The sequence below is a fragment of the Pseudogymnoascus destructans genome (assembly GCF_001641265.1).
Source record: "Pseudogymnoascus destructans isolate 20631-21 unplaced genomic scaffold scaffold_5, whole genome shotgun sequence".
Lineage (NCBI taxonomy): Eukaryota > Fungi > Ascomycota > Leotiomycetes > Thelebolales > Thelebolaceae > Pseudogymnoascus > Pseudogymnoascus destructans.
The window spans coordinates 166,654-186,043 of NW_020167524.1; the positions used below are offsets into that span (position 1 = coordinate 166,654).

Consider the following 19,390-nt stretch of genomic DNA (forward strand, 5'->3'; position numbering starts at 1 on the left):
AAGCGTTGCTTCCCAACCACATTTTGTCTAGTCCCCCTCATCTCCCCCGCATATCACACACAAGCAATACACTGCCCTATATACACCCCCCAACCCCACCTGCAACAAAAACTATAACTCCCTCCCCACAGGCCCCAACCCCGTCCTCCTAACAACCTTCTTCCCCACCTCCCACGCCTTCCCCAACAACTGAAAGATCGGCGGCACGGGCATGGTGTTTACACGAGAGAGGTGCAGTTGGATGAGCAGCAGGGCCATGCTGGTGAAGGAGGCGAGGGAGAAGATGGAGATTGTCTCGCGGGTTTCGCGGCGGATGTTGATGTGCCGTTGGGTGGTGTGGTAGGCTACTGTTAGGGTCTGGGGGGGTGTTAGCTGGGGTCGTGTGTGTGAAGGGGGAAGGGGGGGTGCGTACGCTGGCAATGCTTATCCAAGCCGGCAACAGCTGCCTCGGGTCCTCGCTCCCGCCGGAGAGATAGAGGACCCAGGATGTTATGTAGGCGTTTATAGAGTTTATCGTGAGGAGGCGGACGAGTGTTGCTTGGGGGGTGTAATGGACGAGCCTGTGGGGGGTCGAGGTTAGCTGGAAACAAGAGATAAGGAGGGGGGAGGGGGGGGTGGGGGTGAGATCGTACCAGCGCGACATGAGGCAGTCCGTGAAAAAGAACGATAGGTATGCTGATGCACCGCACTGTACCCAAACTGTCAGCATTCCATCTTCCGACAAACGGTGCGCCACGGCCTGCCGCAGTGCATATGCAACCCGCTCAATCAGCACCATCTCCAACGTCTTTCGCACCACAGATCAGGATCGGGGACAGGGAACTCACCCAAAGCAACGCCAAAAACACCTCCGTAACCCTAAACCTCCTCTCAACACTCCACCCCCCCCCCCCCCCTCCTCAACCATCACCTCCCCCACAAACGTCAACAGACATCTCAGCCCCCACCACGCCGCTGGAAGCGTACTGAGGCCGCGACAGACGAGGAGCGGGATGTGCCAGTGTGTGTTGACGCCCAGCAGGACGGCGATGGAGGGGTGGAGGACGGATCGGCGGCGGGGGTGGTCCTGACGGGGGTCGTGCCGGGCGTCCTGACGGGGCCCGGTGATGGGGGAGGTTGGTTTTTGTTTCGAGGATTGGGGGGGTTTGCTGGTGGTGGAGGGGGGGAGGGCGGCGTGGTGGTTCGAGTAGGGGGGTGTGGGCGTCGGCGGTTGGGTGATGGGCGAAGAGGGGCGCGAGGGGAAAGGCATATGATGCGGCGCCAGAGGGTTGGGGATTACGGCATGTGCTGTCGCATTGCAGGTTTAGGTGTTTGTGGGAGGATGGTAGGGTGTTTCCAAGGTGCTAGTGGTTGTAGTCGAGATTGGTGTTGAGAGGTTGCTTTGGTTTGGATAGGGAATGTGTCGGCACACGGAAACTTTCCCAATAGTCGGTTGAGCCACAAAACAGCGACTGCGTTTTCCAGTTGTAAATAAAATAGAAGGATTAAAGATTGTTGACGAAAGTGGCAGTAGTCCAGAACATGCGCGCGTACAGTTCAAGCATAAATATTTGAGAGGAATGGCGCCAAGGTTGACGTCGAAGGCCTAAATGTTATTTACTGGCTGCTAATACAAGGGTTAGCTCACTGATATTGTGATAATATATTGTAATAACTCTAGTCTAAGGCACTTACATTGTGTCCTTATGCTTCCCAAACAAGTTTCTTTTGTTTCAAACACATACATACATGGTACGAAACGTAGGATCCCATTTATCAAGCACTCGAGGACTCTAACTAGTCGTGGTGGTCCCCGCCTGTGTCACCTGGTCGGGCCTAACCTTTCCCGAGCCAGCTCTCGAAAAAAGTTCCAGCATCTTCAATTCCTGGTAACTTGTCCCAGTCCACGCGCCATTGCCACACCGGAAAACGCAAAACATGGCGCATTTGATACGACGGCGAGCACTGGGCTTAGCTCTACAGTCTCCTTTTTTACAGACTCGATACTTTAGTCATGGACTCCCTCGCTGCGCCTTCAGCAACAGAGACCAGGCACAGCAGCCTAGGATCCCATCGGAGCGCAGTGTACGCATTGCCGCCAAAGAGATGAGCCAAATGACGTCCGATTTTGGCCTGCTACCAGGTATGCCCCGAATTTTGCGAATGTCTCGCTATAACGAGGTTGTTTACTGAGATGCCCCTCAACAGACACCATCGTTGCCCCATCAAGTGCCAACCGTCCCTCCCTACTCGCGTCCCCAAACGCTCTTGCCAAGTTACAATGGGCACGTTTGAAGCGCAAAGCTGCCGATCTTGTGATAATGACCATATATCGATGGTCCAACCGGAAGCATGGCCTCAAAATCCATTTTCGGAAAACCGCACCAACGGCTGTAGCGCTACACCAGCAGATGTATACTGCCTTCGCCGCCGGCAACATTGAGCTACTAAAGAAGATAACGTGTGAAGGCCTCTATGACTCTTTCGCATCGCGCATCCACACGCGGCCTCGCGGCGAGCGGTGGAAGTGGGAAGTGATAAAGTACACGAGCAAGCCACGAGTAATGAGTAACCGCGCCGCGAGGCTGCCAGTTGACGATGCTGGGGTTCGGCAGGCCGTAGTGCGTATCTGCAGCAGGCAGAGGCTAAGTAGGTATAAAGCGGATGGGAGCCTGGTGGCGGGTACCGGCGAGGAGAGGGACGTAATGGAATATGTAGTAATTCAGAGAATGCTGTGGGAGGGGAAAGAGAATGACTGGATGGTATGGGGAACGACAGAGGAAACCACCTTGGAAGCCATCGAGGAAGCTAAAAGGGAAGCTCTGGAGTGAAGACGTGAAAGATACGGAAGGGAAAGCTTTGTACGATATTAGCATGCTAGCGTCAGTGCATAAGTGCAATGTATAGAAACAATGTGTAGAATATTCGATAAGGTCTAAATAGAAGAAAACTCCCGGGACTAATAAATCCACCAGAAATATCTTTCTTTGCTGCACAAGGTTTTTTATGTGATTGTATAGTAAACCTGGGTACTATGATGGAACCCTAAATGCTACCTTCCAACAACACAAAATCTTCACTTATCGTCTTAATTGGCGATGAACATGGTAGTATATATAGCAATAGTTTAGTATGGTATATAATAACTAATACCTTATTAGACTGTCCCTCGTCGAGTTTTGATTACTCAGTAATCGACAAGCATGTAATACCCCTCGCATTATGTGCGATGGCGCAACTCAATAGACCTATTATGGTCTTGGCAGCTCTAGAAGAACTTCCCTTTCGGACGTGATGTGATAAATTCCTCGTCAGCGGCCGTGATGTCACCACCGTCGGTATATTCATTGGCGTCCACAATCCGAGGACGTGTGAGGTAGTCGGGCTTGTCGAGGGAATCAAAGCGTTGCCCCTTTATCTTCGCAATAAGCCACTGAAAGCCCAGTCTAACGACCAGTGCACCAAAGCCCCAAAGGAGTCCTCCAAAAGGAGCAGCGACAAAAGCACCGAATACACTCCAGTCATTGGCGTATAGACCGCCTTCAAGCAATATCAATTTTGCGCCATCAAGGGCATTCCCGAAGTAGATTGTTCCAAAGATGAATACTGTCAGAATTCCACCAAGACCGCCGATTACAACCTCAAACCCGCGCCACCAGTAGAAGCGGTCGCTAAGGCCAATAACCAAGACTGGAATGGTCGAGGCAGAAACAAGGTCGGAGATCAGGTAGATCTGCAGGATCGACGGCGCTTTGAGAGCAATCACAACGACAGGAAATATAAGCGCCACTATCCCAGCTCGAATAACCCAGATGTTGAGTTTGTTCCCGAACAGATCATTTGAAGCACTAGAAACCATGGCTGATTGGAAGGAGTCGAACGCTGCTGTAGAAAGCGTAACAGTCATGACCAGGACAATTCCGACAACCCAGCTGGGTAGTGTTTCCAGAAGAAGGAAGAAGGCGATGGAGCCGTCTTCGCCAGGTGCTAATGCCCCTGTCCAGACGGCGAGCAGACCCGTTACACCAACGAGCGTCAGGATGACAAGCACTATAGCCGAGGCGCTTGAGACCCCAATGAAGAGGTCTTTATCAGTTCGAGAGGCGAAAGTGCGGATCCAAAAGTTGGAAAGAAAGAAGTCATTTGTGAGGACGGCAACTGGAAGAATATACAAAAGTTGCCAGCCCAGGAGAGTAGCATTGAGTAGACCGGAAGAATCAACTAGGCTGCGATCCACATTCGTCTTGACGCCGATGGTGATAGTAGCAACTGTAACCAAAAAGAAGACCATGACTGCTTGGATATTGTCGGTTATAAATGAGATTTTGAAGCCACCGAGAGCTACGACAATCAGCAAAAGAACATAAACTGGCAGGGATGACTTGCAGGTATATATCGTGGTTACGACGGCTTGCACGATGATTGCTGGCAGGCCATCCATTCCAGTCAAAGCACCGACGATTTGCTGCATTGCAGAGAGCTCTGCTACCATATACAGAAACATTGTGACCAGCGTGAGAAAGCTGAGAAACATAGCTGTAACAACACCATATCTTTGTCTTGTCCATTCTGTGAGAATAAAGCCTTCGGGGCATTTATTTCTAATAATCGGGCCAAGGATAGCAAATACCATAAGAGGGGCTGCTGAACTAACGGCATAGACAACCACGCCTTGCACGCCAGTAAGAGCAGCCAGTTGCGGGTATGAGAACAGAATACCGGAACCCAGGGCTGTTCAATTGAAAAAAAAAATATAATGTTAGCAGTTTGCAACAATGGAGGGAAGGGGGTTTCGAGGCGGCAGCACTTTCCCACGCAAGCATTAACTTGATCGAGTAATCACGGTACAATCTCAGCTTCGCCTAGGCAAAACACAGAGATATCTTTCCCTATGTGAACATAGAGAATAGGTGTATCCCAGTATTTGCCAGGTTCAGCGCCCGTAGTGAAGCCACACAATGCCCGCCCTCTGCCACCTCCTCAGCCTCCAAAGCCAACACAGCTAAATTGCAAAATGCTTGCTCTAGAGTGCCAAGAAGAAGGCTCGAGGCGTACACGGTATTTTCTGCAAATACGAACCTTATGCTTTAATAACTCATGGCTTGCAGTTGGGATCTGTTGAAGATTTCTCACTCTATTGGGCGATATTCATGTTGCTTGTCCGTGCTGGGAATCCGTACATATATACGAGAGTTGCTGCCGCCGTTCACCGAATCGAAAACGAAGGCGCCGCAAAGTACTCACCAGAAGCGACAAAGTTAAGCGCCAACGGTCCGGCTATGATTAAACATTAGCTGCTGTCTTTCTAATATGGGGGGGGGGGGTCAATTGGAGGAGGCGCTGCAGCTGTTGGGGGGAAGAATTGACGCCAGAAACGGAAGGGTTGTGTGGAGGTTATCTACCAGACTGCGTTCTGTTGCTAGAGAGGAACTCGTCTTTCGTCTGATGCCGGAGCCGCCATGCGATGGCACAGCCAAAAATCCTGAAGTCATGGCAAGTTAGCAAGTTAGTTCTGAAATACCCTTCTTGTCTTCAGGAGAGACTGGTAGTAAAGATTCAATGGGAGTGCCGCACAGGAAGGAGCCATAAGTGATATAGATCAGGGCATTTGATGCCTGCGTGGAAGGTTGTCCCATGGCGTGACTCTTGGAGCTTTTATGTCTCGGTTTAGCAATGTACGATAGAGACTGTCGAGTTGACGTCAAGATTTGAAGGTTTGTTGAAGTTTTTCCTTTAGATTTGGCGTCACAGCAATGGAAAACGATAAGATAAAAATGGCAGTGGGGGTCATCAATAAATAGCCTACAGGTGTAATAAATAAAGGTACGAGTACGTACAAGAAATAGAAATTTACACACCAGTCCGGTATCGCCATTTTAGCTTTCGCTCCTGGATGCTCTTCTAATCGAGTTAGTGACTTTTAGCTGCCATACCACGTGCCGCACCAACGCTATGCCGTCTCTAGCCGTGCAGAGGACAGCTAGAGAGGATCTCCAGCCCGGAAATTCGCAAGAAAGCTGTTTATTATTGTAAACTACTATGTACAGGAACTAGCCCGAGCAGTTTAACTAGAATAGCCGCAAGCAATTGCTTTCTTTGGGTGTTTCGACTGGACCCTATCCTATGTCGGATTTGCCATGATTATGCAGAAACCAGCGGAGCAGGCCAATATTACCATTAAGATCATGCCACCAGCATGATAAACCTTGAAAACAAAGTGTTTCCACAATAACGAGCTTGTTGAAATTTGAAATGCCATCTGATATATTTTCTCGACAAACTGCCACGGGCTGGCACGGAAACCCCATCCCAAGAGCTGAAGTAGCTCGGAGCGTTGAGACAGGACGCTTGGTACAGGACATCCTGACCGAACCTGCCCGAAGGCCCACGAGTCGCATAAGATATCAACAAAGCGAATTGCGTTGAGCTGGAAAAATTGAAGCAGACATACCCATCAGCACTGACGCGGGGAAAGCATGATAAAAAGCCAGTTGATAGAACGGTAGAGCGAGAATGTTTGTCGGTTGGGAATGAAATAATCAGCTGAATGAGCGGGATCCATCACATCAACGTAGAATGCCCAGGACACAAGATGCGGCGCGCTCATTGCACACTTTGGTACGAATCGGTAGCTTCGCCACTACCAGAAGGAGTGTTGAAAACATTAGCATCTGTGCCGTCGCCAGTCGCTGTGTGTTGGAAGATATGAGCCTGCGGGCCGTATTGAACAGCGTACGGAAGCACCTGGTTTTGGCCGTAGTAATCAACCTGTCCATACGGAGTTGGAATGGCAAATACCGGAGGCGGGCCAGTAGTGGCATGACCGTGACCGTTGCCGTTGTTGGAGACTGGGGTTGCGGCATAGCCTGGGCTGCTAGAGTAGCAGTAGGGTGCCATATGGTAGGGATAATGAGCATATCCAGGATAGGTGCTGCCAGTGTAAGGGGTTGGCGGGTATCCCATGTATGGATATGGTGACCCGTAGTATGATGGAGTTACCGCCGTGCTACCGTTGCTATCATGTGTGATGCGTTGAGCAAGAGGCTTCCGACGAGCAGATGCGACCATATCCTGTGGCTTCTTTTGGTCGACTTTGAGGCGACTGCCACCGTACGAATACATATTCTGAACCATGTTAGACTCCCAGTGCCGAATGACGGGGGGGGTACCAAATATTACCATAACCTCAATAGCATCCTGGACGGAACCAGGATTAGCGAACTCCACGTATGCAAAAACATTAACGTCACACCCTAAATAAAGTCAGTGCGAGTTTGGGAATGGATGTTTTAAACCTACCCTCACGAACGGATGGGCGACGATTAATGGTGATGTTGACAATGTGACCTATGTTGTCAAAGAGGTCATGAATCTGAGACTCCGTAGTATTTGCTGGGAGATTGGCAACGAAAATAGAGCGTCTGTCGACGTCGTAATTTTCGAGGTAGGTTTTAGCAGTGAAGCAGCTACGTGAAACTGCCGACTTTCCAGATTGAAAGGGAGACGAGTTACGCTCACTGATCTTGGCTTGGAAGTTCCATTCATCAGAGTCGCGCAGCTCCTGCAATCTGTGAGTAAAGATTGACAAATACATTTGGCGTAACTTACATTCAGTGCCTCTCGACCACTCTGGTAGTTGACGAACGTGACCAGAGGACCGCGGCCGAGGTTGAAAATGACAATCTCCGTTTCAGACGGAAAGTGAACACGCTCAAGTTCACCAAACTCCTCAAGAATTGCACGAGCCATATCTTCGGTAACTTCGATACCATCATGGCGTGTCAGGTGGTAGTTACCTACAATATGTTACTATTTTAAGAAGTGTAGCTGAAGATTGAGTAGGGTATACATACGGTTCGCATTGGACCACTCAATGCGACACCCGCGGCCGAAAATAACAGTGCCTTTGGCCTTCTCTCTGGCAAGGGTAGCATCAGAGCTATTCTTGAGTTGGTGTTAGCAGAGGCCCAATTTTTAAAACATGAAAAAACCTCACGGTAAACTGAACGAAGCCCATTGGCATATTTTTCTTGTCGCGGGTGATCTTGACGTAAACGGTGCCGTATTTACGGAATACCTCGGTGACTGCAGCCTCAAGCTCAACCTCGTCATGTTGGCTGTTCAAACTAGTACGGTCATGTTAAAAAGTTGTTTGAATCGGTTTAGATGAGACTTACTTGGCAACGAAGAGGCAGCTGTCTGGTGAATAATATAGTTGACAGTTGTTCTTGTCGATAACAACAGCCTCCGGGATGCACGCTTGTGGGCTGGCATGGCTGCGCTTGGCACTTGTTGGGGAACAATTATCAGAAGTAGGTTCGGCGACACGCCAGTTCTTCATGATCTTATCATTCGTGGATGGAGTTGAGCGGCAAGACCTGAGCTGCTTCACATTCTCCCGAGCAGCACGACGGCGCATACCGCGGCTAGTAGGAGACCCTCCATTCTCATCAGAAGGAATACAGGCACTGAAAGGATCCTGGGCCTGTATTTCCTTGCCAAGACGGATGAACGATGAACGTGTGCTTGAAGATTGTCAGCAGAAATTAAATCAAAATGCCAAGAGATCCATACTCGATTCCACTGACGCCATTTGACATGCCACGCTCTGGGGTATGGACGCTGTCAGTATCGCTTCCCGTAGACTGCTCCTTTTTAACAACGACGGAGTCATCTGCGGTAGAACTGTTAACAAGATTCGACTCTTACCCTTACCAGTGATGTTTAAAATAGGGAAGCCAGACACACTATGAAGCCGAAATGAAATGATCATTGAAAAGAAGGGTTAAAAAAAGATGTTGGGAAATAGACATAAAAAAACGTACCTTGGCCCTTGAAAGGGGCGTCATCCCTGGTAGCGGGCTCAGAGTCGCTGTCGATGGAACGGGTGCTCTTGGATGATTCGGCACTCAGATGGCTCTGAATAAAGCCGAAGCAGATCTCTTTTTCAGCCGCGCTGATCTTGGATTTATTGGACATTGTAATGACTGGAGGCAGAATTGGACTGCGATGAGAGCTGGATGGGCTATGTTAGCGCATTGTAAAACCGTGGAAATGGGAATTCTGGTGGCACATGAGAAGGCTGCATGTTTCGATGCAAGGTACAACAAAGTCCCTTGTCATCTGTGCCAAACATTACCACTTGCCTTTTGTCGAGATTGAAGAGCTGGAGAATTGAAGAATCTGTGTGTAAAGACAGATGAAAAGAGTGTATATGACAAATGGAAAGAAAGAAAGGGAAACGAGAGTCTGTGGGAAATAAGGAAGGTTGGGAGAGAGGAAATTGGAAGTCTTTGGGAGTAAGGAACGTAGGAAAAGAAATTGAGAGTCTTGGGAAATAAGGAAAGTAGAACGAAGTGAGTGTGGACCGAAGAAAATACGCGTAAACAGAATGAAGAAGGTTGGAAGGAAGGGGTTTGGAGGAGGGTGATTTATTTGATCCTGAACCGCGCTAGAGAAATTGACGCTATACGCATTTAAGAATATTGGGCCAGCGAGAGCACTCAAAAGCTGAATGGGGATGTGTACCTGCTTGCAAGTCGGCTTAATTTTGCGCCGGGGGTTCCTGACCACGAGGGCTTAAGCGCGATGGAGGGGGGTCATGTGGTAGCCGCGTTTCCTCTCGTGACCGCGACTGGGAGTCGACCGTTGCTTGGAGAGCTGCGTGGATTAAATTAAGCCCGAATTATACAGGGAAATCTGATCGTGATGATGCAATTTGTTGGACAACGCCGTGCCATTTGTAGTGAGCTGTAGTGAGACCGTGGAAAGCACAAGCCTGGCTCCAGGCTGAATAAATATAGCTTCACGTCACAAAAGAAAATATTATTACACGGAGACAATTGCATTGAAAGGATATAATGGACGATCTTGTACGTGTATCAGAACACGGCAGCGCAAGTGACAGTGACCATCGTTAGATGATTGCTCTAGACTCGAACATGTACCGAGTCATCCATCCAACTCCGCCTTGAAGGCAAAAATAAGAACATTGTATGTAAAACAAAACATGAAAATAGACCTTTCCAATGAACTTATAGACCAACGAAAAACAAAATTTCAAGGGCGAGCTCTTGAAACTATCTTACACCTGTTAGTTGTAACTGCCCTTTAATCCCTTTAAACGTTGAGGCTGCGGGGATTGAGCCAGGATGTCATCGTGCCGGCGTGGTGATAATTTAGGAAATATTAGAAGCTGCCACAAAGATTCGGAAGCTTGAAAGAAGAAAATGAAAGTCTGGATACGTTCCTAATTCAACAAATGCTGCTCAGCATCTCATAAACTTACAAGTTTTCTTATTGGCTTCGTGACGTTGGATCCTTGGGAGTTCGGTGGGTTACCATGGGGGCACGGACCAAAAAGCGTGCCGAGGGGCCATAATTTATCCGACGATGTTGAGCCTCAAAATATAGATGGACGATCAACTTATCTACATGGCACCAGTAGTAACAAGAGACATTGCTTTCGTCTTGTTCGGGTGGCCACAAGCTTTATCTAAAATGTATATGGAATGCCGTTACTTGTAATACTATACGAGCGGCGTTTTTCTTCAATTAATTTGTTTTACACTGCCACAGTCACTGGGGACGGACGAGGTCTGGTATCGAGACCGAAAGAAGTGAGATACAGCTTCTCCCAGAGGTCAGAATGAGGGTCACCGGAAGTTTAAACCGAGGCTTTATTGGCCGAAGCATCGATGAACTGCAGAGATACTCAAGGCTAGGTAGGAAAGGCCGTCCCTGACACTACTATACCTTCTCATCAATGACGATTTGCTGATCTTTTTCGCCTTGGCAGCATTAAAGGGCGAAGCTGTTAGGCTTCCCACGGCTCCTTACGTTTTGAAGGCTTTCGATAGCCCAGAAGAAATCACCGCATGTAAAGTTATATCCGACGCTGATATGGGTGGATTCACCAAGGCCAATCTCGATTGGAACCCGCCGGACGTCTCCTCGAGTTCCAAGTCAACAAATAACTCTCGAGGGTATGCAAGGTTCCACGGCAACATATCAATTGATCTTCCAGCAAACAAACCTCAAATTCAACGCACCGGCTATGCTGCTTGGAGGACTCGAGACAGACCACCAACGATCTTCGGAAAAAGCCTCTGGGACATCGACCCATACACATACTTGGCGATGCGTATAAAGTCTGATGGGCGGAAGTACTTTGTCAACCTACAAACAGAATCAATTGTACCGAGCGATATACACCAGCACAGGGTCTATGCTCGAAAACCGGGAGAATGGGAAACTATTCTCATTAAGTGGAATGATTTCGTTCGCACCAACCATGGAACCGTAATGGAACCACAAACAGAACTAATGCGCCAAAAGGTGAGAACTATTGGCATTGGTTTAATAGACCGAGTGCCAGGAAAGTTTGATATTTCTATTGAGAGCATATGGGCAACAAACAATGCCACTATGGGCGGTTCTATTGAAGATGGGGGATTAGAGGAAGGCCAATTGAAGAGCAAACATGGCGCGAATATCAGATGGAATGGCAGTAAACCTTTGTAGCTTAGCCGTTGTACAATAATAAGAGCGGGTGATATCTGATATCGAGCATCTATGATCACCCAGGAAGACTGTTGCAGGAAGTACCCGAATACGGGAACCGTACACGAATTGTATGGCGTCTTCGGTCGTCGGGACTTCGGATTTCGGCACAACGGATAGAAAAACTCAACAGTAGACTACAGTATATAGAGTATATTGATCAATTGAATTACTACCCTATCTAATGGGCCTACGTAGCTATATTTATAGGAATTCTGGGAGCACTGCCGAAACCCTCCATGCCTCAACTGTGTTATAGTCGGGTATCAGCCCAGCTGGCCTGCGCCAACCGTGGCGTATGGGAGCCCGTGGGATCAGTTGGGGATTCTTGCCAAGCCAGGCTAAAAACCCGGAATCCCACGGTCCTCCCCCAAATCTCCAACAAAGACCCAGGCCTATACCACGTGACCACGTGACCACGTGAATTATTTCCTTTCGATGCAAACAGGTAACGCGACTATTTGGGATCAAGGTCCAATCCAAACACGCCTCCAGAGAAACACCTTGGTGATCGTTCAAACGGAACAATGGGTTTGAATCCGGAGATCTACGGCCACAATTAACCGTAACACAGTCCATTGGAGACAGCACGCCAAGTCATGCTGCATCCCTTCACAAACTACCCATGAAGCCTTCGTGATGGCAAGATACTTGACTCCTGCCAGTATCGGGCTTTTATGCCTGATCGAATTGTATACGGATTCGGCGGTTCCGATACCATCCACAGTTCCCATACTGTCGTTTATTGTCTCTAATTTACTGTCTCCAAGTCTTCCAAAGCCTCGTGATCATTTCTCAAACAACGAGACACGGGAGGATCGTGCCAATTTTATCATTTCAATCGAGGACTTTGAGAGACTTCTCAGCGCCTATCCGTCCGCGTCTGGCCTTCCAGGCCGAACATTATGGGATATATTCTTGATGAAGTTGTGGGATATCAACTCGCTCCATGCGCTGCATGTTTTTTTTGAGCGGAGGTCACACCTGCTCATCAAAACCCGCGAGGATACCCAAATGGACACGGATATTGGAATCCCTCCCCCTAGTCAAGCCATGATCTTACTGTCGAGGGCGAGTCCGTTTGGGGCTTTTGTGCGAAGGGCGCAATTAGAATTCACCAGGCTGAAGTTTCAAGATACGTTGAACCTGTGGACAAGCTTCATTGTATATCGTCAGGTTACCTTAAGTACTTGGAGCAGGAGGAACCCAAACGCGGGAATCTGGAGCTTCGATGCAATGTTGGAAGAGGCGGACAAAGAGTGGGACCAGGATACGTTGCAAACATTAGTCAATGTGGCCTATCCCAACGTCTTTATGCATCATGGCCGATCGCCGGACGGGTTAGTTAGCACGAATGACGTTGAGAAACTGCTTGAGTTTCAGATCGAGCAGATGCAGAGTAAGTGTCACTTCTACGGCCACATATGCACAGCTAATGGTAGAAGAATTTGGCAACCGAGTCCCAGAGACTCTACAACAACAATTTGAGGAGATCCTTGGCGGCGATGTCATGATACCAAGCTTATCACATTATGTCAAGTATGGTTATATCTATGATGTTGACTAGAACTGCAAGATCTCTTCTAACGTGCATTAGGTTTCTTGATTCCTGGCGAGCGGGGGATTATCCCACGTCTTTTGACAACCTGCATAGATTCTTCGACTATACTATGCAGAACAGAGATAGGCTGTTCTATCAGTATGCATTGCTAAATCTTGCTGTGCTTCAAGCTGATTTTGGATGCTATCAAGAAGCAGCGGCCGCAATGCAAGAGACAGTGTCCACAGCAAGAGAGAATAAAGATATGGGCTGTTTAAACTTTAGCTTGAGCTGGTTGTATCACTTCGGCAAAGCACATCCAACGGTTATAAACTCCGCGGACAAGACCAATATGTTGGGGATAGAAAGAGAGGGCCTTACATTTCTTCGTGTTAAGGCCAAAGAGTCGGGTATGTGGAGCTTGTGGGGCTCATCTCTCCTCAGTGAAGCCAAGATGGGGCTTTCTGCCGGAGAAAGCGTCTCAGGCGCATTTGAAAATATACTGAGGAGTTCACAGCTCACTATAAATAAGAACATGATGAGCAACGTGGGGGTGCAGATGTTGTTACAGTCATCTCTGTGGAGCCGCCTCGGCAACACATACCTTGCGTGGTCATATTGCGAATGCTTCCTGCATAGTTACTCCCGCCTCGCCCCATTCGATGATATTCTCAAAATTTCTTGTCGTTCTGCCTACCTTCTTGGTCAGAATGGCCAATATGCCGAAGCCCATGCAAAACTAGAGCAGCTAGATCCAAACCCTCTACGATCACTGAAAGCAAGCCAATACTGGCTCATATTTCGTGGAATTCTGCAAGTACAGCAAGATTTGCACGGTGGAAACCTCGATAGTGCAGACCAACTCTTATCGCAGCTCCTCCAATGCCGAGGTGGCGACGCGGACATTTCATTTGAGCTTAATATTCTTCATATTGAGTTAATGATTCAGCGCGGCGATTACGGCAATGCCCTTTGTCGTGTCGAAGAGATAGCATCGAGTTTCAAACGCGAGGGTGAAGATATACTATTCCGCCTCAAGCTTCTCAACATGAAGGCTTTCCTATTCAACAAATGTGGCCGTCCACAGAAAGGCTTCTCAGTTGCGGTTCGTGCAGCAAGCGTGGCTTGGCGAGCTCACCTACTTCCACCTTTATGGGAGGCCATAGGAATCATTGCTTCTGTTCTCACCTCGTTGTATGAGTTCTCTGCCGCATCTGGGATTCTCGCCACCGTTATTCCACGTGCACTAGAGTGTGAGAATGCCGCATTATCTGCAGAGCTGTGGGGTTTCCAAGTGGACGCCTACATGGGGCAAGCCGGACAGGCCACTTCCCAGAGCTTGCAACGAAAGGATATGTTAACATTGGCCCTGGAGGGCATCGAACGCTGTTTTGGGGAATGGTATAAGCTAGGAGATAAGAGAAGGATGAGCGTGTGTATTGCGAAGAAAGCGTTGATTCTGAGCGCTCTCGGAGAAGTTGAGGCTGTGGTGAATGTGAGGGGGCTGTATACTGACTTGGTGGCATAAATTACAAGTTAGAGATAAAAGAAAGAGTTGGTCATGACAGCTCTGGGACCAGATCAAAGGCCGAAAGATAATTAAAACAGCAATTACTACAAATATGCGCTTTCCCTCATAATATCACGTACAGTATAACGGTTCAAGTTGATAGAATATAAGACGCTGTTCTCGGCTCATTTGTTTATGTAGACTGCAAGATAATGAACAGGTTCTCTGTCCGCAATTATTTCCAGAGCCATCGCCACATGATATGGTCACTTTTCCATTTCAGCTCTTTCAAAAAAACAAAAAAAGAGTCGAGCTTATTCCGCGGGCTTATGGTAGTTAACCGCGTCATTCCAGCTATAAAACCGGTTAGTAACTGTTCTTCCCAAAAAGGATTATGTGGCGGTCCAGCTTGGAAGTCGGATATTGCAGTGGCTTCTTACAAAAGAGTCTTGTCTCCATTTCCCCAGAAGTAGTTCTTGGAGCGGACGTTCTGGTATGGGTACTCAGGGCGTTCCTCTAGTGGCTCTCTGTGTGCCCAGTGCTCCCAATGCTCGTTCCAGAGGTTGTAAGCGTTGACACCGGAAATGATCAGGCAAGGGATCACAGCACTGTGCATGGTCAGCTCTCCATTATTTTATACGTCCCCCTCTCGACCATCTTCCGCCTATCCTGTTCTCTCATGGATATCCATGATCTGTGGTCACTCTGGATTCCGATCCTCAGCGAGTGGATTTAGGCCGACCTACTAGATAGAAAGTTTACGCCACAAATCTGCATTACAACAAGATCAGTACAAGTTCACATTCTTTTCCGGCATCACTTTTCAGAACTTACCAGAGGTAGCGGCCGCGTGGTCCTTGACGGCCTGACGTTCGCGGTTGAAAGCGTTATCTTGAACGCCAGCTGGGAGCTTGGCCTCGGCGTGTGCAAGGCGCTTCTGGATAGCTTGTCGCACTGTTTGGGAGCGAAGAGGTGCCGCAGCACGGACAATGGAGCGTGAAGAGAACATGGTGCTTTAATGACATGCAATTGGAAGTCAATGAACAATGTCTCGGAGAACGACGAGGTGGACCGACTTTCACGCTAGTCATAACCGATTAGTCATCAGACAATTGAGCCGCATCCGACGTATGTTCAGTCATGTGCTTTATGATGCTCTTTAGTGAGTCCTGAGCCAAGTTGAGAGATCTAAATATATCGATAACCTGCATCAAAGTTTTCGGAGACTTCACTTCTGGATTCCTATAAGTCTAAGGAAACGATGCAGTGAACTCACTGGTGCGCCTGACATATGGTGATAATTCACCATGGGGTTACGTATAACGACTTGGAACGGTAAGTTTACTCTCAAAACAAACACTTGCAGTAACTTATTCCGTCACAGTGAATGGAATAAGGTCAGTATCCTCATGCTTGATGCCATGCATTGAAGGAATTTGGATTTACACCATTTACATCTGCGATTAAGCTGGGGGTCACTCACACTCACCAGGAACCCCTTCGGATATCAGCCATGGCGAGAAAAGAAAACCTTCCAGGTTAGCTCAACTGTATCGATGCTCGAACAGAGTAGAAATTAAACCGTAGTGACTATTAACTAGGCAATGTTTGACATCCTCGAGGCAGATATAGTTATTATGCAGGAGACAAAAATCCAGAGAAAGGACCTTCAAGATGACATGGTTCTTGTGCCTGGTTGGGATGCATATTTCAGTCTCCCCAAACATAAAAAAGGTGACCGCGCGATTTTCAGAAGTTTACATAGTTATTTATGCTTATGCACCACCACAGGGTATTCTGGGGTCGCCATCTATACTCGCTCAAGCGTCTGTTCCCCAATCCGAGCCGAAGAAGGAATTACTGGCATCCTTTGCCCCCCTGGCAGCTCGCAAAGCTTTTTTGATCTCCCTGACGATGAGAGAATTGGCGGATATCCAACGATATCACAGTATGGGGATTGTACGTTAGATGCAGCCACACTCGACTCAGAGGGCCGTTGCTTGATACTCGAATTCCCTGCATTTGTTTTGATCGGAACCTATTGCCCAGCCAACCGTGATGAAACCAGAGATCATTTTCGCCTGGGCTTTTTGAATGTCCTCGATGCGAGAATACGCAATTTAGTGAATGCCGGAAAGAGAGTGATACTGGCTGGGGATTTGAATGTTATCCGGGAGGAGATTGATACGGCGAATGCCCAGGAGCGAATGCGAAAGGAAGGAGTTACTGCTGAAGAATTCTTCTCTGCACCAGCTCGAAGGCTCATTAATCATTTGGTTGAGCATGGCAACGTCTATGGCGAAAGAGATGAATGCCGAGCTCGGCCTGTTCTAACAGATATATGCCGTAAATTCCACAATCGGCGGAGAGGCATGTTCACGTGTTGGGATCAGAAAAAGAATGCACGGCCAGGCAACTTTGGATCTCGCATCGACTATATATGCGCGAGTCTGGACTGTAAAGATTGGTTCGCCGAGTCAAATATTCAAGAAGGGCTTATGGGATCGGATCACTGTCCAGTCTATGCTGTCATCAGCGATAAGGTACAGCTTGATGGGAGAGAAACTGATATTAAGGACGTTATGAATGCGGTGGGAATGTTTCAAGATGGCTTTCGCCAGCGTGACTGGACTATCAAAGATCTACTTCCCACATCCGCAAAACTCCTACCGGAATTTGATAGAAGGCGTAATATTCGAGACATGTTTATCAAGATGCCGCCTGCTACCCCTCTTACCCAAGGAGAAAGCCTCACAAGTTTGGCTAAAGTTGGTAGCGAACCCAGGCCTGAAAGCCCAACAACAGGTGATGGCTGTGGAGTGGCAGAAAGGGGTTTAAGAGACTCATTTAGTACGTCTCCCCAACCTGGAGTTGTAAAAGAGAAAGAAGGAGATACATCGAGTTGCGGTACTGGCAAAGTAGTCAACTCTACAAGTTCTAAGGGCAAGCGCTCCGCAGAATCTTTGCACTTGCAACGAGATCAGAAACGCACGAAACCTGCCAATGCAAAGGCTTTAACAAGTAAGAATCGGCAGGGAATGGCCCAAAGCACGCTGCAAGGCTTCTTCACACCGAAAACACAAATTCCACGTGGACAGCCCAATGTCAACGCCAATACCCCACCTTCCAGCTCTACTGGTAGTAACCATTCTCCCAGTCCATATCCCAGAAAAGAGTTGGCTTTGGGACCGGATCAGGACACCCAAGAGGATCTTTCTTCACATAACGCCAGTGAAGGCTACAATGCCCCTAAGGAAGCTAAATATTTGTCAACTCCCGTCGATATTGACAACGAGGAGGATATTATCGACCCAATTATAACCAAAGAGTCGTGGTCCAGGATCCTTGGAACGCGTATAGCACCTCGCTGCGAACATAACCAGCCATGCAGAATGCTGTCGACAAAGAAACCTGGCATGAATTGCGGACGGTCGTTCTACATATGTGCCAGACCACTCGGTCCTTCGGGTGAAAAGGAGAGGGGCACACAGTGGCGTTGTGGAACGTTTATATGGAGCAGCGAACACACAGCTTCCGGGAAGTGAAAGGAGATGTATGCATCCTGGTGTTTTCCTGTGCACCGTGGCCGCTCGTCAATCTGCGAAGATATGGGAACATATTAGAACTTGCGAACCTATAGGCTCAACCTTGGGCCTTCCAGTCTAGAAATCGTACACGGTCCACATGTTTTAAAGAAGTGGTCAGGAACAATATGAAGACGCGGGCAATTCCACGGCGCAATGAGAGACTTTGGACCTCAAGTGGTTGGAGATCATCTGGCACAACAAGGAATGCTGTCGCGAATCTGAATATATGGACCCCAAGCTGGAAGGCTTCAGGTTTCCATTTCGGGATGACGCACGGGCCCCAAGCTGAAAGTTTTGAGATTTCCTTTTTGGGATGACGCACAGGCCCCAAGCTTGAAGTTTGGGGTTTCCTTTTCGGTATGACGCACGGGCCCCAAGCTGGAAAGTTTGGAATTTCCTTTTCGGGATAGCTCACTGAGGCCAAAGTTGCAACGCGTCAGAAATGAGAAAATCAAGTTCACAACAGCTATGCCAGTTTCTCCAAAATTGATGTCAAAGAAAGGATTTGTCAATTACTCAAGTACTTAGACCCTACCAAAAGATCCCGGTTATCAATGTTACGAAGCAACACGCTAACACTGTGCTGTGATAGAATATTACAATGATGGAACCATAGCTGGATTTTCAGCTGGTGACTACAATAAATAGATCGTCCCTTATTATGCCATATATTTGTTTAAAAACGAGCAATAGCTTATCCTGGACATATTGGGATCCCTGATAACTTGGGGGTGAGACGGCTCTTCTGGGATCGAAAGTATTCCAAGGATTGGCATTGGGGACATTTTATGCTTTGGCACGTTTCGGCAACAATCATTATTAACGAGCACAACAAATACTGGATTGCTTTCTCTGCTTCAAATAGAACATTCGTGGTTCAGTTATTTTGTCCCATGCAATACTGGAGATCCCAGGGCTACACAAACCCGATGCAAATCCCCTCCCGGATGAAACCCGTCGTGATCTGTATTCGACATGTAACCATTTCCTTCCACCTCCCTGTTGCAAACTGGCAATTCATCGTAATAGAATGCGGTGCTCTAACTTCCTCGGGTTAGCTTATAGTTCACATAGTTTGTTGATGCCATACGAGTGCTTGGACAACGTACTTATCGAGATGGCCACTGGAAGTGTGGACCCATTCGGTGAACACCGGCCTTCGGAATCGACGACGTAAAAACACAAGTGTAGTTCTGATTCTGTAAGGGTGGC

General features: G+C 48.1%; 8 protein-coding genes across 8 annotated transcripts; 4 read left to right on the top strand and 4 right to left on the bottom strand.

Moving 5' to 3' along the window:
* Positions 1–111: 111 nt before the first annotated feature.
* VC83_02340 (uncharacterized protein) lies at positions 112–1,726 on the bottom strand (the record flags this gene model as incomplete). Its single annotated transcript, XM_024466006.1, has 5 exons — positions 1,675–1,726; positions 911–1,606; positions 633–688; positions 413–560; positions 112–357 (listed from the first exon to the last, which is right to left on the bottom strand). Exons 2-5 carry the CDS (start codon positions 1,247–1,249, stop codon positions 112–114), a joined length of 789 nt encoding a protein of 262 aa, XP_024326330.1. The 5' UTR covers positions 1,250–1,606; positions 1,675–1,726.
* Positions 1,727–2,882, top strand: VC83_02341 (uncharacterized protein). The gene is made up of 2 exons (XM_024466007.1): positions 1,727–2,122; positions 2,188–2,882. The coding sequence occupies exons 1-2, from the start codon at positions 1,918–1,920 to the stop codon at positions 2,808–2,810; spliced, it is 828 nt and encodes a 275-aa protein (XP_024326201.1). The 5' UTR covers positions 1,727–1,917; the 3' UTR covers positions 2,811–2,882.
* On the bottom strand, positions 2,883–5,806 carry VC83_02342 (uncharacterized protein). The gene is made up of 3 exons (XM_024466008.1): positions 5,554–5,806; positions 4,366–5,461; positions 2,883–4,320 (listed from the first exon to the last, which is right to left on the bottom strand). Exons 2-3 carry the CDS (start codon positions 4,610–4,612, stop codon positions 3,248–3,250), a joined length of 1,320 nt encoding a protein of 439 aa, XP_024326202.1. The 5' UTR covers positions 4,613–5,461; positions 5,554–5,806; the 3' UTR covers positions 2,883–3,247.
* A 20-nt stretch (positions 5,807–5,826) lies between these two features.
* On the bottom strand, positions 5,827–9,386 carry VC83_02343 (uncharacterized protein). The gene is made up of 10 exons (XM_024466009.1): positions 9,126–9,386; positions 8,805–8,995; positions 8,554–8,653; positions 8,157–8,504; positions 7,976–8,105; positions 7,833–7,923; positions 7,588–7,775; positions 7,279–7,540; positions 7,159–7,232; positions 5,827–7,104 (listed from the first exon to the last, which is right to left on the bottom strand). The coding sequence occupies exons 2-10, from the start codon at positions 8,956–8,958 to the stop codon at positions 6,583–6,585; spliced, it is 1,869 nt and encodes a 622-aa protein (XP_024326203.1). The 5' UTR covers positions 8,959–8,995; positions 9,126–9,386; the 3' UTR covers positions 5,827–6,582.
* A 1,311-nt stretch (positions 9,387–10,697) lies between these two features.
* Positions 10,698–11,732, top strand: VC83_02344 (uncharacterized protein). The gene has a single exon (XM_024466010.1). It carries the CDS (start codon positions 10,882–10,884, stop codon positions 11,500–11,502), a length of 621 nt encoding a protein of 206 aa, XP_024326196.1. The 5' UTR covers positions 10,698–10,881; the 3' UTR covers positions 11,503–11,732.
* Positions 11,733–12,180: 448 nt separating this feature from the next.
* Positions 12,181–14,609, top strand: APC5 (anaphase promoting complex subunit 5; the record flags this gene model as incomplete). Its single annotated transcript, XM_024466011.1, has 3 exons — positions 12,181–12,940; positions 12,987–13,080; positions 13,139–14,609. 3 exons carry the CDS (start codon positions 12,181–12,183, stop codon positions 14,607–14,609), a joined length of 2,325 nt encoding a protein of 774 aa, XP_024326197.1.
* Positions 14,610–15,027: 418 nt separating this feature from the next.
* COX13 (Cytochrome c oxidase subunit 6A) lies at positions 15,028–15,600 on the bottom strand (the record flags this gene model as incomplete). Its single annotated transcript, XM_024466012.1, has 3 exons — positions 15,028–15,199; positions 15,338–15,362; positions 15,426–15,600. 3 exons carry the CDS (start codon positions 15,598–15,600, stop codon positions 15,028–15,030), a joined length of 372 nt encoding a protein of 123 aa, XP_024326198.1.
* Positions 15,601–15,617: 17 nt separating this feature from the next.
* Positions 15,618–19,023, top strand: APN2 (Class II abasic (AP) endonuclease). The gene is made up of 6 exons (XM_024466013.1): positions 15,618–15,926; positions 15,976–15,988; positions 16,084–16,129; positions 16,193–16,325; positions 16,383–18,698; positions 18,771–19,023. Exons 1-5 carry the CDS (start codon positions 15,899–15,901, stop codon positions 18,134–18,136), a joined length of 1,974 nt encoding a protein of 657 aa, XP_024326199.1. The 5' UTR covers positions 15,618–15,898; the 3' UTR covers positions 18,137–18,698; positions 18,771–19,023.
* Positions 19,024–19,390: the final 367 nt, after the last annotated feature.